Raw genomic sequence first — 18,080 nt, forward strand, 5'->3', positions numbered from 1 at the left:
TGCTCATGTGTGAATTAAATATTTGACAAATTGACAAAATTATTTCCTCATTTTAAGAACTTGAGTGCAAAATGAACATAACAGTTTTATGTGAAATTATATAGAAAAAAAATAAATATAGGCCGAGCCTATATCACAATAGAAATGATACGGGGAAATATATACGATACACATTTTTATATCGGGTTAGGGACTATATATTTATATACGTTATATATCGTGATATTGCCCAGTCCTATTCTTTATTGATGCTGCTAATGGAATAATTAAGGTTATATGACCCAAAATAAACAGATTCATACAGCTGCATAGTTATCCCCCCTCCCCCCTCCCATATTTTCAACAAATATTCACTGTGATAGAAGCTGAACATATATAATATAATCTAGAACTTAATTATTAGTCAATTAATAAATTTGTTGATTGACTGGGAAATTGTAACGGACATTATTTTATTTTGCAGACCAAAGGATTAACTGATTACTTGAGAAAAAATATTGAAATAATGAATTACGAGTTGCAGCCCTCATATAATCACACACATGTAGACTTTGTTAATATAGATACCGCTTTTAACACATTTTCTGTATGTTTAAGTCAATTAGAAAGTGTTTTAATGTCCATGTGGGCACATTAGTCTTTACAGTGCTGCCTCTGAGAGGTACATTTCTGCATCCATCTGTACATCTGTCACCACTAACATCCGTCAAACACACTCCAATCGACAAAGTAAACCAGTGCCATTCCTGCCTGAGTGGTTCCAAATGGGCATGAATATTTCATCGCGACATCCCTGTGTCATCTCCACAGTCCTCTCCATTGAGGGAAGACTATTTATTTTTGTCCCCCTTAAGTGGGATGGGGCACAGCTAACGTCATGTTTTTAGAGAGAGAGAGAGAGAGAGAGAGAGAGAGAGAGAGAGAGAGAGAGAGAGAGAGAGAGAGAGAGACCACAGGCTAGAGCAGGAGAGAGATGGTATCTTGTGGCCGTAGACGTGGTCAGAAGAAATCTGATAAGCCAGCTAGCTCCTTGCAGGTTTATTGATCCGAGCATGATTTTTCAAAAGCATCATGGCTCTGTAATGTCATCTTTTTGAGATGGGCTTGTAAGATGGAAAGTCCAGTCCATCGGGCTACTACAGCACATTTCTTCCTTTATATATCTGAGACTGAAACTGGCAGGTGGTACAATTTGTTTATAAATACAAATATACCCTGATACAAATGTGCCCTGATACAAATATCCGGGCACACATGTGGCTTAATTACACCTGGATATTATTTTATGAAAGACATAAATCCCTAATGTTTCACTACTTTTGGAGTTTTAGTGACTTTATTTTACATAATTATTTAGAGCTCCTATAATAGGGGAGAACGGGGTCGGTTGGGACAGGGGGACAGGGGGACAGATGAGACAGAGTGGCCAATTCGCACGAAAAGGTGTATAAATGCCACGATGATGCGCAAGGTGTTTAGAGTGCAATAAGTACGCCTTCCTTGGTTTCCACATGTCATTTGTACGTCATGTATCCTGTTCTGACCACAATGTAAACGCATCGACGTATATATGCTACGGTAAGAGTTAGTGACATAGTATAAAAAGGGTGGAGGGATGTTGGGGACACCTGCAGATTCAGCGTTTTTTCACATTAAACTCGGTGAAATTACAGTTGAGTTGGACCAAAGCACACTTGGTGATTATTGGAAAGAGTAACGACAATGGTTTAGGGGAGTTTTATTTTGTTTCTGTCCAGTTTGAATGAAGTGTTTTATGATGCTCCGCTACGTACAGCTGATCTCAACATAAACACAAATACGATGATGGCGCAAGCTTGGTGGAAATCTGCGCTCTCCGAGTGCCATTCTAGTTGAGATATGTTGTTTCTGTACGTGTTTGACTTTGTTTACTTACTTCTTTTAAGCCCAACCATGACGTTTTTCCTTACCCTAACTAGGGCTGACTCGAATGCATCGACTGTGGTATTCAACCTCAAAATCAGTATTCCAATGCTTTGTTTTTTTGTTTATACATAAGTATATAATAATAATGTATAAATCCCAAAATAGCCATGAAATAAGGAATAATCCCATAACATTATTCATTATTCATATTCACCATTCATTATTATTAGTTATTCTCAGACGGATATCGCTGTTTGTTGTGTGTAGAGCACTGTAACAGTGGAAATGGAGACAGACAGACAGAAGAACATGTCAGCTTGCTGTGCCGCGCTGCAAAGCGAAGCTTCGAATAACTTCTGATACCTTCGGATATTACTCACCGAAGCTTCGAAGCCCAAAAAATGGTATTTGGGACAGCCCTAACCCTAACTAACCCAAGTGGTTTTCTTGTCTAAACCTAACTGCGGACGTTAGCGTGGCATACAAATGACATGCAAGAAGTGGCGTACAAATGACATGCGAATAGGCTAAAATGCGTATGACACACGGAATGTCCGTTTAATGTTGTGGTATTAATACGCCCTCCCATGAGACCGAGTTGGACAGAGCCTTTGGGGCAAGTTAGAAAACAGCTAGGCCATTCACTATTCTCAAACTGCTCCTACTCATCCACACCCTCTTCACTTTCAACCTCAAAGTGGAGACCTTCTGACTATTCCTCATATTTTATTCACAGTTTTGAAACATATAGCATGCAAATAGATGTTTGGCTCTTTTGTTATTCTTCTTCTACCAAACTGTTTTTAGTTATGCCACATACAAAAACACATTGTTGGAGAGCTTATTTTCTGGCCTAACCGTTGATGCTAGTGTTAGCTGTCCAAATTTTTATTGGTAGCAAGTAGGGATGCTCATTTTGATAAAATGTTCTTAACCGATAACCGACCCTCGTTAACCGATTATTAACCGTTAACCGACAATATTTGTGCCTCGTACCAGCTGCAGGAGCACAACAGATATTGGTTGACGGGAGTCCCCAGTTCACCGTCCGGGAGCGTTAACTTAGCAGCTACGATGCTGCGTGTAGTGTCGCGGACATGCAGCCACTTTCCCAATAAAACAAATCAACAAAAAGCAGACAAAAACAAGGATTTTCCTGATTGAATAAGACCCACTGGGTGAATGTTTACTCAAGTGGCAGCCAATCAGAAACCCCTTTTGCCAAATGACATATCTCAGTAATTTATGAAAGTAAGTGACTAAGTGAGTAAGTGTTAACTTTTTTTTCCTTTTTCTTAAAGAAACATATGACGGTGAACAAGTGACATTGGAAATATAAGGTATTCCAATTTAGAAATCCTAACGGCTTGTTTCAAACGCACAATTTCTGAATACGGGCTGTGTGTATTCCTCCGTTTTGATAGTTTCACAGTATTTATATAGTACTTAAACCTGCTTTATAATATAAAAGACATGAAAATCTCACCTTTTACAATATGGGACCTTTAAATGTTTTTTTTTTAGTCCAGAACAAGATGTCCCAACCAACCTGAGGAGGCCGAATTTTGTACATTTAACAAAATTGTGTCTTTCATATTTGAGTTGAGCTCTAAAAAACTTTATAAATAGCAGACACCTGGCTGCGTTGTGGGATTTCATTACTGTTCAAGTAGTCTGTGAGTAATGAAGGTTATTTGGTGTCGATACAAAAGCGTCCCAACCGACCCCGCTCTCCCCTACTCCTCTGGGGGGAATGGATCACTGGCAATGTGCTGGATGGATGGGATGGAGGAGGGGGGGAGTGAGTGTGTTGGATGTTAGTAGGTGTCAAGGGCAGACCAAACAGGATGTGACACAAGAGTGTCTTTGTCAGGATGAAAGGTAAGATGATGGTTTGATGTTCATTTTGTCAGATTCGACAGCCTGCGGGTCAATGCTGGGAACATGTTGAAATAGTGTTATTTCAACTTTTTGAAACATCATGTTATCAGAATTTTCTTTAATAGACAACAACAAAGTAACATAGTCTCATTAAATTATCAAAATAATAAGATTGAATGACTGCCCAGCACTCATTCACAGAAACATAGTCTTGTTTTGTTTATATCAGTGGTTCTCAAACTGGGCTCTCTCTGGTGGTACGCGGGGGAATCTCTGACTATCGATTCCTCTGTATTGATGCTCTCCCACAGTTACGCTGCACAATGACTCTTACGCACTTTGTATCATGTTTCAGTTTGTTTGGGACCGGAGCTACGGAGGAGAGAAAAAAAAAAGCTCAACAGCGTGGCGCTACTTAACCTGAGGGGGTGCACCCTATTATTCCCTGATAATGTGACACTGTGAACAACAAATCTGTGCTAAATCAGCAGGAGGAGAGTTAGTAACGTTAGCTGTTAGCAGCCGGTGGGCAGCACAGTCCTGACTGGCTAAATACCGGAGATTCGAACGCTAACAGAGGTGCCATTGAGTTATTGTTATGAGGCGTTCAAAGTCAGCTCAGGAAAAATTACTATTGGACGAAGGTAAATTATGTTATCATGATGTGTTCAAATGTAATCACGTAAAATTAAGCTTTGGCGAGAAACTTGAATAAATCTAGTTGTTTGAAAGAGATGTTTTCACATCAATATAAGAATCATTACTACCCAAAACAGTCAGTCGTGTACGGCTCAAACACTCTTGCATATAGTGTAATTTTCTTAATAATATGCTGTTTCAGGTGATTTTCAGTATAATAAATGCTGAAAAATAAGTGCGCAGAAATGTTTTCCATAAATAAATGTAGTGATAAAATAGAGGTTACATCTGACAAGATTTGTTTGGCCCCCGGCAACTATCCGGGTTTCTCATGTGGCCCCCCCAAGGAAAAATAATTGCCCGCCCCTGGCCCCTGGTGGTACTTGGAGAGTCGAATATTTTCTGAGGTGGTACGTGGTGTAAAACGTTTGAGAACCCCTGGTTTATATCATTTATAGTAGTATTTTACCATTTGTCTTGTGGCCAAGGATCGAGGAAATATGCTTTTCCTCAGCAGGGAAAATGAAAACAAAATGCTGTGTGGTAACATGCTGAATTGGTGGTTAACAGCAGAGATTCATTACAATTTTGTTTACTTTAAAAGGTGCAGTAAGTAAGTAAGTTTTTTTTTTGCTTACTGCACTTTTAAAGATGACAGTTGCAGCCTAGTATTAATCAATACTACTGATTGCTTCACTAAGTGCTAAGATTGCTTGCAGTGCCTTCCCACGACTCAATTTCCATATGCTCTGTGATCACTCATGTAATCCTCAAGCCAGAAATCAAACAAAGCAAATTAGCTTTGTTATTATGTCTTCACCAGAAGCTTGTGCATGAATCTCTGATCTCATTAGGTTAGGTCTCTTTGGTGAAAGTACAATTACAGGCAACTTCAAGTAACTTCACTTCAGACACCTCACTGCCAAGTATGCCTGCAATTTATAAATGTATAAATATTTCTGCTACTTTTTTTGCAATTTTGCAGGACTCTAGCGACCTGTCTGCTTATCTCCACGACAACCTTCGCGTCCACAGCCGGTCCACCTTTGAGTCCAGGGACAGAGAGAGGGACCAGGGCGAGTGTGGAGCCTGCGGTGTGAACCTGAACCAGCTCAAGCAAGAGGCCGTCCATGTGGCTCTGAGCAGGGGTCAGTCATTAGCTAAGCCTCCCTTTGAACCCGGCTTTAGCACCGGCACGCTGTCGGGACAAAGCGAGACAAAGCTCGGGGACAGAGCTCCGAGGGAAGCTGTGCATCAACAACAGCACAGTCGCACCCACAGTCCTCACAGCCCAAGGAGCCCCAGGACACCTCAGAGGACCCCTCAAACCCTCAGACGGAGGGGGCCCAAGCTGCCCAACCCCAACATGGACCGCTGGGTAGAGGAGCAGCAGCAGCTGGTTGCTTCTAAATCTGCGTCCAGCGCCGATGGTGTCACCATGTACCATAAGGTACCCCTAAAAGCTTCTTCTCTTTACCACTAAATCACACATAACACATCCCTTAGTGTGCATTCCCCTTTTAATGAGCTATGTGGGTAAAGTATGTCTTTACGGGTGCACGTGTCAGCAAAGCAATGATTCATAGTGCCTAATCAGAGCCTATTTAGATCCAGTGGCTGAGGACGTTGTTTAAAAGTACTTTTGCTAATGGAATGGAATTGGGTCATGATTTACCCCTGTCATGAAAGCCAGCCAGTCAAAAAGCACTTGTGATCAATAGGGAGGGGGATGGTCATATTTAACAGGGCGGCTGGTGAAATATGCATTACTGCAATGGAGGCCACACCAGATTGAGCCCGCCCTCCCCCAAGTCCCCAATGAAAAAGGTTATAAACCAAGGTGAGTGAGAGTGTTTGAGATGGTTTATGGTTCAACTTATTCTTTTTTACTCCTGATACATATGGACAAAAGGAAAATATGAATATCCAACCTTTGACATACTTTTAGACATCATGTAGGTCACATGATGTCTAAAAGTATGTCAAAGGTTATTATTTTTTTTTTTATATTTTATTTTCAAATTTTTTAGTTAACCAAATATACCAAACATACTAAACACAAACAAACTCACACAAACATGGCTCCAAATTCCCTCCCTATCCCACCCACATACAAACTGAAAAAGAACCATACTCCAGAGGAGTAGGCTAGTTAACTATCAATTAAATTAAAAAGGATAAAGAAAAAAACTAATTAAATACACAAATAAAGAAATGATAAATAACGAGATGCAGTGTTCTGACTTATTCAGATGACTAATGATGTATCAAGTCTGATCATTTTGTTATATCTAATCCGATATAGGTGTTGGTAAGGAGTCCATATAGGTTAAATAGGGTTGCCAAATCTTCAGAAAGGTGTTGTATTCATTTCTGAGGGTATATGTGAACTTTTCAAGTGGAATGCAGCTGTTCATTTCTAAAAGCCATCTATAGATGATATATCCTATAGATATGAGGAGATGGGAATCAGACTTCCATGTGATTGCTATACACTTCCTGGCGATGCATAGAGCTATTTCTAAAACCCTTTTCTGAAAGTTTCTTAAAGGTGTACTAATGACTGTGAAGTTCCCTAATAAGCAAATGTGCGAATCCAATGGGAAGGTAAATCTTGTAAGTCTTGTCATAATGTCAGAGAAGTTCTGCCAAAAGATATAAAGTTTTGTACGTTGACCAGCTGCAATGCAAAAACGAGCCCTCCTCTATACCACATCCAAAACATATATTTGATATCTCAGGTCTATATTTATGCAATCTCTGTGGTGTGAAATAGAGTGGGTGAAGAAAGTTATAATGGATCAATCTGTATCTAGCATTGATAGTGGCTGACATACTTTTGTGGCATGTGACCTGGTTGATAGAGAATATTCATAGAGAGGTGAAGTCCCGCCCCATTTGTCAATTTAAAACATAATTTTGCAAGTCAAGAAAGTCGCAGTTTGTTGTTATCAGACTGTGAAAATGTGTATTTAGAAAGACCACACACTCAAAAGTGGCATAGTGACGTCTCTCTGAAGCTACGATGGCTGTGTGTTTCATACCAGGATGCACTCACACCAGCAACCGGTGCTCATTCTTTTGAACTTACCCAAAAAGAAACTGTCCTGGGCTTTGCAAGAGAAATTAGCCATGGAGACATCAATACAGGTTTATGTCGCTGAGGTGAAATGACACGAGAGGAGTGAAAGTGGAGGACGAAGAGTAAGGAGAGAGGAGACGAAAAGGAGGGCGGAGGAATAATGGATTGCAGAAGAAGAGAAAGGGAAATGAAGTGTTTAAGATGGGAGGCAGGAGAAAGGACTGGAGGGCGAGAGAGGAGAAAACAAGAGATAATAAAAGACTAGAAATACAGAGAGATATCAGAGCGGAGAGAAAGAGAAAGGGAAGATAAGAAAGGTTATGACAGAAGACTTGATTCAACCAGAAGACGAGGGGAGGGGGGGAGTATTTGTACATTTTCCATTTTACCTTTGGCTACATATATTAACTTAGCCCCGTCTTCATTCTCCTTCCGGTCTCCTTCCAAACTCCTGCAGTTCTTTGATGGCACTAATTGGCAGTTTATGGTTGGACATTATTAAAAGAAGAAAACGAAGCTAACATTGTTATCTTGACCTAGAAAAAGAGCTGAGACATTGATGAAAACTGGAGCTTAGAGAGGCGAAGTCTCCCCTTTTGGTGGACCCCATGGGACCTTAATTCGGAAAAAATATGTCAACAGCGAAAGACAAATTATTTTTTGATACCGGTTGAATTGTGGCATGAATCACACATATGTTTGTTAATTTAAAGGTCCCATATTGTAAAAAGTGAGATTTTCAGGTCTTTTAGATTATAAAGCAGGTTTAAGTGCTTTATAAATACTGTTAAACTATCAAAACGCTCAATATACAGAGAAATACACACAACCCGTATTCAGTAATTGTGTGTTTGAAACAAGCCGTCAGGATTTCTGTCCATTTGTGATGTCACAAATATAAAATATTTAGACCATTACACGGTTTTAAACGTAAACATTCTAAATGTGTCCCAGTTTATTTCCTTTTTCAGTGGATGTAAATAACATCAGCTGACAGGAAGTAAACATGGACCCAATCTGTTGCCTAGCAACGCAATTCTGTTGCAATTCAGTTGCAATTCATTTGCAATTCATATTAGACAGAGGGTAAATACAGGTATATTCAGGCAGACAGTACGAGGAAAATAACGTTTTTTTTAACTTCACAGCACGTAAACATGTTCTAGCAGAAACACAAAATACAAGTATGAACCTGACAATGAGCACGATATGGGACCTTTAAAACATTTTGCATGTCAAGAAATTTGCAGTTTGTTGAAGGTTTGTTGTAGTATCATTCAGTTTTGTGTGAAACTGCTCAGTGAATTACATTTCTCTCTTTTGGGTGTGTCGACGACCGGGATGACCTCACACCAGCAGCTTGTTCTCTCGCCTCCCAGCTGATAAAAAGACCAGGAGTCGCTGGATGAAACACATCATGTAAGATAACGTTTCATCTGTGCGTGGAACATAGCTAAGTTAGCTAATTTCACACAGAACTAAATGATACTACGACAAACTACGACTTTCTTGACTTGCAAAATTATCTTTTAAATTGACCAACATCATTTGTGATTCATGGCGCAATTCAAATGGGATTAAAAAATGATTTGTCTCTCGTCGTTGACTACGTACATATTTTTTCTGAATTAAGGTCCCACGGGGTCCAAAGGAAGGGGAGGGACTTCGCCTCTCTATGCCGCTCTCAAGCTCCCCGTATCGTCAATGTCTCAGCCCCGTTTTCTAGGGCAAGATAACAATGTCAACTGTTTTTTTTCTTTTAATAATGTCCAACCATAATCCCCCAATAGTGCCAATGTAGAACTGTAGGAGTCGTTGGTTTGGAAGGAGACTGGGAGGAGAATAAAGACAGGGCTAAGGTTATATATAATATTTTTTCCGAAATAAGGTCTCATGATGGTCCATCAGCTCTCTATTCCCTCTGGTCCATCTTTACTCTCCTCCCAGTCTCCTTCCAAACCAATGACTCCTGCAATTCTACAATGGCACTAATTGGGAGTTTATGGTTGGACATTATTAAAAGAAAAATCAGAGCTGACATTGTTATCTTGCCCTAGAAAAAGGGCTGAGACATTGATGAGACATGGAGCTTGAGAGCGGCAGCCTATATGAGAAAAATGTAATACAGACATGTTGGCTCTGTGGCCTGCGGCGAGGTCCGCTGACTTCATGTTGAGCAGCAGCAAACGCACAGTTCATGTTGCATATACTCACGGCTCAGTTATGAATGAGTACAAAACACACGCCTTGGAGCTGCAGGTGTGTAAGTGCTGGACTTGCTTTAGACAGCAGTCACTACAACCATCACAAAGTACTCTACATGCAGCCAGCTAGAGCCGTAACATGACTAATGGTGTACGTTTAACCCGCTGTGCTCTCAGCCGACAGACACACCCCACAATCATCCCCAGAGTGATTCCCGTGATAACAGTTGGAGTGGGTGCAGGCGTGCAATTACAGATTTGTATTGTTATAATGAGCTTTCTCCCCCAGCAGGCTGCAGATGAGGCTTTACTGGGCCGCGGTGACGCCGGGATCGTACAGACGAGCTCAAAGATCCCTCACATATCCAGAGTGGTGACCATCGCCAACACTGCTGCTATGTCCCTTTTAGCCAGGTAAATATATCTACATTAAAGCAGCAGCTTTAAACAACAATAAACCACACCTTATATCTTTTGCTAAGCTGGTGGCAAGACGACAAATTTTGATTAGATGGAAAGATTGCAACCCTCCAACATTTGCACAATGGCTTAGAGAAATGTTATATTTTATTAAGTTGGAGAAGATCTGGTATACTATTAAAGGGTCAGCCGACAAGTTTTCATTGATTTGGCAACCTTTCCCTAGTCATGTTGATTCCTTAGACTCAGATAACTTTGAGACTGATTAAAGTTTGGTGTATGTGTGTGTATATATATATATAGGTAGTCACAGTATACTGTATGTGTGTATATATTTGACCAGGAATATTTCAAACGAAGCATTGGAAGGACCCCTGATTTGTCTTTGTGTTCAACTCTTCGGCTCAACTCCTGTGCTTGTTTTATGCATGTTAGTGCCCTAGATGATAGGGTGTACTGTCCTAGACCTCTAACAATTTATCATTATTTGTTTATGTTTATAATTAAAACATTTTACTATGACTATTTTATTTCATTTGTATATTTGTGTGTATTTATGTATTATTGTTATTATTATTATTATTATTATTATTATTTTTTTTTTTTTTTCACTTGTTATTTTTTGAGTGCCCTCTGGGTATTGTCATGGGTGGGGGCAGGGGGGTGGGCGGGATATCTATCAGTCCAAACATGCTTGTGCAGTGGATTGTCAGAGTTGTATTAACAAAATTCAGAAATAAACTCTGTTTAAAAAAAACAAAAAACAGCAGCTGTTGTGTGTAAAATGTGTTTTATCTGGCTGTACTGGTTGCACCACAAGTTTCAGCGATATGACACACCACCTCCCTTCTTCCCCCGCAGGGCAGCCGAGAAGCTCAACCTGACATCGAGGAAAAAAGGCCAGGCTTCCGATCCGGCTCCCGCTCATTTCTCCACCTGCTTCAGGGAGATGATCCAGAAAAACCCACCGCCCGTCCCCTCCTGCCTGCTCCAAGCTGCCACTAGAACCAAAGACTCACCCAGTGTTGGCAAGGTAGACCATCGGGCTTCAAATGCCACTAGATTTACTGTACATGCACATTTGTGCTTGTGAAATGATTTGGTTTGGGTGTAATAATTACAACAATTTTTAGCAACAACCCCGACACTAATTAATATTGGATGAATGGTTAATTGTAGAACTAAATTTAAGCACTCAGAAAATTGTCACAAAAAGTGTGGCAGTCCAATTACAGATCACTATTACAGTGAAGATTTTACTAGTCAGTAATTGCAGTACAGTGGTGGAAAGTAACTAAGTATTTGAGGTACTTGTACTTTATTTACTTTTATGCTACTTTCTACTTTCTACTCCACTACACTTCAGAGGCAAATATTGTACTTTATACTCAACTACATTTATTTGATAACTTAGTTACTAGTTACTTTGAAGATTTTGATACAAAACATTTATCAACTAATAAATTATGATGTGTTATTATGGATTAAGCTAGACAGCAGTATATAAGATAATTAAAATGAGCTCCACCTTAACCAGCTGGAACATTAAAGTGATGACATTCATGCATCAATAATGATAATGCAATAATATAATATATATTATCTGTACAATGAGTACTTTTGGTACTTTAAGTATATTTTGATGCTAATACTTTTGTACTTATACTTAAGTAAGGTTTTGAATGTAGGATTTTTATTTGCAACAGTATTTTTATGCTGTTGTATTGCTACTTTTACTTAAGTAAAATATCTGAGTACTTCTTCCACCACTGTTGCAGTACTTATTATAATAACATATTGGCAAATATTAAAGACTTAAAGGAATAGTTTGACATTTTGGGAAATACACTTCTCCATGTTCTTGCTGAGAGTTAGATGAGGAGATTGATGCCTCTCATGTCTGTGTGGTAAGTATGAAGCTACCAGTAGCCATTTAGCTTAGCATAAAAACTTACGGGGAGGCAGCGCGGAACAGCGCCTAATTTCCTTTAAAACCACAACTTATGTATGGATTAAACAAATGACATGAGAATGTGTTTATTCGTGAACATTGAAGTGTATTTTTATTTGAATTTTGGACAGATGGAGGATAGCTAGTTCCCCCTGCGTCCAGTCCTTATGCTAAGCTAATCACCCACTGTCATATTTAGTGTACAAACATGAAAGTGGTATCGATCTTGTCCTCTAACTCTCAGCAGGAACACAAATAAGCATATTTCCCAAAATGTCAAACTATTACTTTTCACATTAGTCTTAGCTATTTAGACGTTATTTATTTATATAGGCAACCTCCAGGTCTGAAAAGTGAAGCTAATGCGGAAGTTCCTTAAACTTGTGAAGTTTAAGGAACTTCAGTTCAGGAGTTTTCATTCCTCTGGTTGCAAAAAGAAGTCTGATGGTATAGAAGTCTATGAGAAAATGAGCCTACTTCTCACTTGATTTATTACCTCAGTAAACATTGTAAATATGAGTTTATGGTCTCGGTCGATAGTTTCAAGTCTTCTTCAATACAGCATGATATTCATTTAGTAAATTATGGTCCCATTTAGATCCTATCATCCTATAAAGCAGGGGATGCTTTCGGGCTGTCAGGTTGCCCGTGTTTTTATTTTACAACTTTAACCCTTTCACAGTGTGTTTTCAGTTCCTAAAAGTTAATTGTAACATTTTGGTCGCCTAAAAAATATCTTAATCAGCATTCGGTTGTACTTAGCGCCACCCTCTCATGTCGATCTTGTTGCAAAAAAACAAAATGGCGATGGCTAAAAACCAAGCTGGCTATGGCCAAAAACCAAGATGGCGATGGCCAAAAACCAAGATGGCAACAGCCAAAAACCAAGATGGCGACAGCCAAAAACCAAGATGGCGACAGTCAAATGCCAAGATGGCGATGGCCAAAAAAACAAGATGGCAACAGCCAAAAACCAAGATGGCGATAGCCAAAGACCAAGATGGTGAAAGTCAAAAACCAAGAAGGTGCCAGCAAAAAAACAAGATGGCGACAGCCAAAAACCAAGATGGCAACGGTCAAAAACCAAGATGGCAACAGCCAAAAACCAAGATGGCGACAGCCAAAAACCAAGATGGCAACAGCCAAAAACCAAGATGGTGACAGTCAAAAACCAAAATGGTGACAGCTAAAAACCAAGATGGCAACAGTCAAAAACCAAGATGGCAACAGCCAAAAACCAAGATGGTAACGGTCAAAAACCAAGATGGCAACAGCCAAAAACCAAGATGGCGACAGCCAAAAACCAAGATGGCAACAGCCAAAAACCAAGATGGTGACAGTCAAAAACCAAAATGGTGACAGCTAAAAACCAAGATGGCAACAGTCAAAAACCAAGATGGCGACAGCCAAAAACCAAGATGGCAACGGTCAAAAACCAAGATGGCAACAGCCAAAAACCAAGATGGCGACAGCCAAAAACCAAGATGGCAACAGCCAAAAACCAAGATGGTGACAGTCAAAAACCAAAATGGTGACAGCTAAAAACCAAGATGGCAACAGTCAAAAACCAAGATGGCAACAGCCAAAAACCAAGATGGTGACAGTCAAAAACCAAAATGGTGACAGCTAAAAACCAAGATGGCGACGGCCGAAAACCAAGATGGCGACGGCCAAAAACCAAAATGACGACAGTCAAAAACCAAGATGGCGACGGCCAAAACTGCTAAATTTGAGTCCACAAATCACTGGGTGACATCATGGTGACTACGACCAATTCTTGGATACAGTCTATGGTTAAAACCAACCATGATCTCTTTTGTCCAGGTGAAATCTACCGGCTACAACGGTAATGTTGCTAACAATAGTTACATCACTGCGACCATGACTCGAACAGCGTTTCTATACAAGACCTGACAACTTAAACTGAAGGCTAATATTTTACCCAATAATAAATGATCTATTCTATCAAATGGTTCTGTTCAGAAACACACCTTATTTATTAATCCTCCATCTTTAATCACGGCACAAGCAGTAGCCTTCAGCCATTAGCTGCACTCACGAAGATCAGTGCAGCTTGGGTTCAAAGTTCAACACGTTTGAACTCTTGACTCTGTGCGGCTCTTTGCAGCACATCACATACATCAGCGCGGGACAGTTGCAAGGGAAAAAACACACCTCATGCACATAACAGAAGCTGCACACAACCTGTTTTCTGCTATAATGCGTGCCGTTAAGAGATATTCACACGACATGCATTATCTACTGTATGCTTTATGGTATACTCATATATTCCATATCCTAGTATCAGAATCCAGTTTATTGCTAAGTAGGTTTTCACATACAAGGAATTTGTATTAAAGTGGCAGTAGGCAGTATATTTTTGGCATCATTGGGCAAAAATTCCATAATAACCTTTCAGCATATTGTAATTCAAGTGTTCTGAGAGAAAACTAGACTTCTGCACTTCCTCTTGGCTCTGTTTTCAGACTTTAGAACATCTAGCCCGTGACGGGCTATTGTCTAATTGTAAGCCATAACAATGCACCTGACATAGTTGGCAGTCAATTAATATACTCCTTGACAATGCGCTATTACAGATAAAATATTTAAAAAGAATGAGAACAAAAAAGGTCACCAGAATGTATTCAAAATGGCCACCATTGAGAGGAATTACATCCTGTGATGCTGGTCACATGTTTTGGGGACAAACCATTTTTTTAGTTGCAAGGGGGATGTTCTGTCAGTAACATAGTTGACAGAACTTTTGCGGGCATTAATAAACTGAGATATTTAAAGTGAAACTCTAAATAATTAGAAATTTTAAATAAATAGCAAATAGATAATGCCAACTTTAATGGTTTTAAATCATTATTCTGAGGCTAAGACCCACTCAACTGAAAAAATGGAAATTGCAAAAACTGTTAATTTAGGAACATCATGACAACTTCAAACTAAATGAAACATAGTGTGCACAAAATGTGTGTCTGATCTTATAATATGCTTTCCCTTCATCTGTAAAATATAGGTCTGTCAAAGTTAACGCGATAACAAATTTGTTTTAACGCCTCTAATTTCTTTAACGCAACTTGCAATTTTTAGGCTGTAGTGGGCTCAGACTTAGGACAGCAGAGTATGGAAACTTGGGTACGTGCACAAAATGCACACACATTCTATTCTTCCAGATGAACACAAAGTTATAAGTAGGCCTGTCAAAGTTAACGTGATAGTAACGCGTTAACACAGATTTGTTTTAACGCCACTACTTTCTTTCAAAACATTAACAAAACTTGTGATTTTTAGGGTGTAGCGGGCTCAGAGTGAAGATACTGGTATCATATGAAACTAGAAAACCTAAGGAATCCATTGGTACCAACCATCATACTACCATGTACCAGGTCATATTAGCTTGTCGTGAAGGAGGCTAAATAACGCACGCTACATTTTGTTGAGGAAAAACTGGCATGGCCATTTTCAAAGGGGTCCCTTGACCTCTGACCTCAAGATATGTGAATGTAAATGTGTTCAATGGGTACCCATGAGTCTCCTCTTTACAGACATGCCCACTTTTTGATAATCACATGCAGTTTGGGGCAAGTCATAGTCAAGTCAGCACACTGACACACTGACAGCTGTTGTTGCCTGTTGGGCTGCAGTTTGCCATGTTATGATTGGAGCATATGTTTTATGCTAAATGCAGTACCTGTGAGGGTTTCTGGACAATATTTGTCATTGTTTTGTGTTGTTAATTGATTTTTAATAATAAATATATACATACATTTGAATAAAGCAGCATATTTGTCCACTCCCATGTTGATAAGAGTATTAAATACTTGACAAATCTCCCTTTAAGGTACATTTTGAACAGATACAAATTATTAATTTGCGATTGAACGCGATTAACTATGGACTATCATGCAATTAAATTAATTTGAATCCATTGACAGCCACAGTAAAATATGATATTTTTGAAAAAAATTGTTTAAATATATCATTATCATCAATGGACATGAAATAAACCCCCAGTTAGAGAACGACTCACATGTAGAACCAGAAAACAATGGCATTGACCTGATGAAGATCCTGTGCATCTTTGAAAATACTACCATCCTCGCCCACAACCACCACCTTGGAAGTGTTTTTACCACCCCCTCGTTGCAGAGTAAAGAGATCACAGTCAATTTGGAGGAGATCCTATATCAGGCCTTCTTTATGATACACTGTAATGTGGTGCTAATGTCTCCATCTTGCTCCTCCCCTCCCCTCCACTTACCTCCTTTGGGAGAAAGTGGGGAGATCAATATGGCTGCCCCCCCCCCCCGTCTCAGATAGATGGACTCTTGGGTTTAGTCTAGAGTTACAGATAAGGGCTTGGATAGACCCCACTGCCAGCCACACCTGCCCGAGCACTCAGCTCCGTGTGCCTCTGCGTGCGAGATGTGTGTGAGAGCTGAGGAGGATTTTCTGCGCTTGTAAATGGGTCTCTTGAATAATTTAACCCTCATAAATAGAGTTTGACACATGTTCAATAGGGTTATGGAGTCTTGCATAAGGTATTAAAATTATGATTCGGGGAGAGGAAAAAAAAATCGTTCACGGACACTGGGAACTAATCATGTGGCAGATGGAATATGGTTTTCAGATATTCAAATTGCCAATGACGGATGATGTCATCGTGGTGTAATGCAGTCCTGGACAATCTCAAGAAAACCGCATTTGACTGGGTGTCATTGCGCACGGGGCTATTCGCAATCTTGCAGACCTGAATCCTGATTAAGGACCATTTCATAATTGGTTTATAAACCTTAATAGAGTTTTTTTTGTGAGGTAAATGTTGCCTTGTCTTCCTGCAGACTAAGACCTATGAGCCTTGTTAAATGGCTGTCAGAGTCAGGATCTAACCTAATTTAAGACCTTAAAGCCTCTAAATCTGAAGGCTTCCTGTAGAGAACTGCATTAAGGAATTAATGTCATGACATGCGGAAACATAGCAGGAGGTATGCATAGCCATGCAGTTGTTTAGTGCATGTATGGTCCCTGCAATAACTGGATCAACTAGAGCCTAAAGAAAACTGTTTTATCTCAATTTAACATTAAACAACATGCTGCTCATTTTTGTATTCATACATATCAGTTGATAGCTATGAAGCAAAAGAGCAGATTGACAGATGCAGGGCTTCACATTAACCTTTTTCAGCCAGTTGCCATTCAGGCAAGTAAATGCAATGTTTTCTTGCCCAATGGAAAATGTAGGCCAATTAAAAAATAAATAAACTCACCAGGGATTTAAACAATTATTATAATTTGCTAACGTACAAAACCTACAATTAATATGCTCTCATCAAAGCCACCAGACTCCATTAACAGAAACAGTAATCGTACCTTGCTGATTAATGTAAAACACACTTCATATAAATAAATATAAAGCTCATCAAAACTTTCTTAGTTAGTCTTTCCACCGTTCCAACAATCACCAACTCTGGTTGCTTTCTACAGAAGCTTGGCATTAGTAGCTTTAAGTATGTATTATAAGCTGCTTAGAGCTACTGTTAGGAAGTTTAACAGGTCATCTATTTTGTATTGCTGTGAAAACATCTCCATCAAACAACCACATTTATTATTATTAATTATTATTATATTATTATTATTTATTTTATAAGTTTCTCTCCAAAAACTACATTTTACAAGATTACATTTGAACACATCATGAGTGCGTTATAATTTATCTTTGCCAATTGCTCATTTTTACTGAGCATAGATTGAACACACCATAATGTAACCCAATGGAACATCCGTTAAATTTAGCTGTTAGGTGCCTTATTTACATTGCTTTCAGGGATTTCTTCCTGAAAGCCATTTCTGACAGGTTTAGGAAACAAACTTACTTGGTTAGGTTGAGGAAAAGATATTGGTTTGGGTTAAAATAAACCTGTTCTGGCAGAAAGTCCTCAAGACAAAACCAGCTGCCCACCCGCTGCTAACAGCTAACGTTAAGTAGCTC

General features: G+C 39.4%; 1 protein-coding gene across 6 annotated transcripts in view; it reads left to right on the forward strand.

Annotated features, from left to right (window-relative positions):
- kif26bb (kinesin family member 26Bb) overlaps positions 1-18,080 on the forward strand; it is a 50,990-nt gene that overhangs the window by 2,637 nt on the left and 30,273 nt on the right. For 4 of the 6 annotated variants that reach the window (XM_074616182.1, XM_074616187.1, XM_074616189.1 and 1 more), the window contains exons 3-5: positions 5,411-5,875; positions 10,001-10,125; positions 10,993-11,164. In XM_074616182.1, the coding sequence (XP_074472283.1) occupies positions 5,411-5,875; positions 10,001-10,125; positions 10,993-11,164 (762 nt within the window). The remainder of the gene's footprint in view (positions 1-5,410; positions 5,876-10,000; positions 10,126-10,992; positions 11,165-18,080) is intronic. The other 2 variants (XM_074616183.1, XM_074616188.1) reach the window with 1 other exon arrangement.

This window comes from Sebastes fasciatus, chromosome 18, assembly GCF_043250625.1.
Source record: "Sebastes fasciatus isolate fSebFas1 chromosome 18, fSebFas1.pri, whole genome shotgun sequence".
Taxonomy (NCBI): Eukaryota; Metazoa; Chordata; class Actinopteri; order Perciformes; family Sebastidae; genus Sebastes; species Sebastes fasciatus.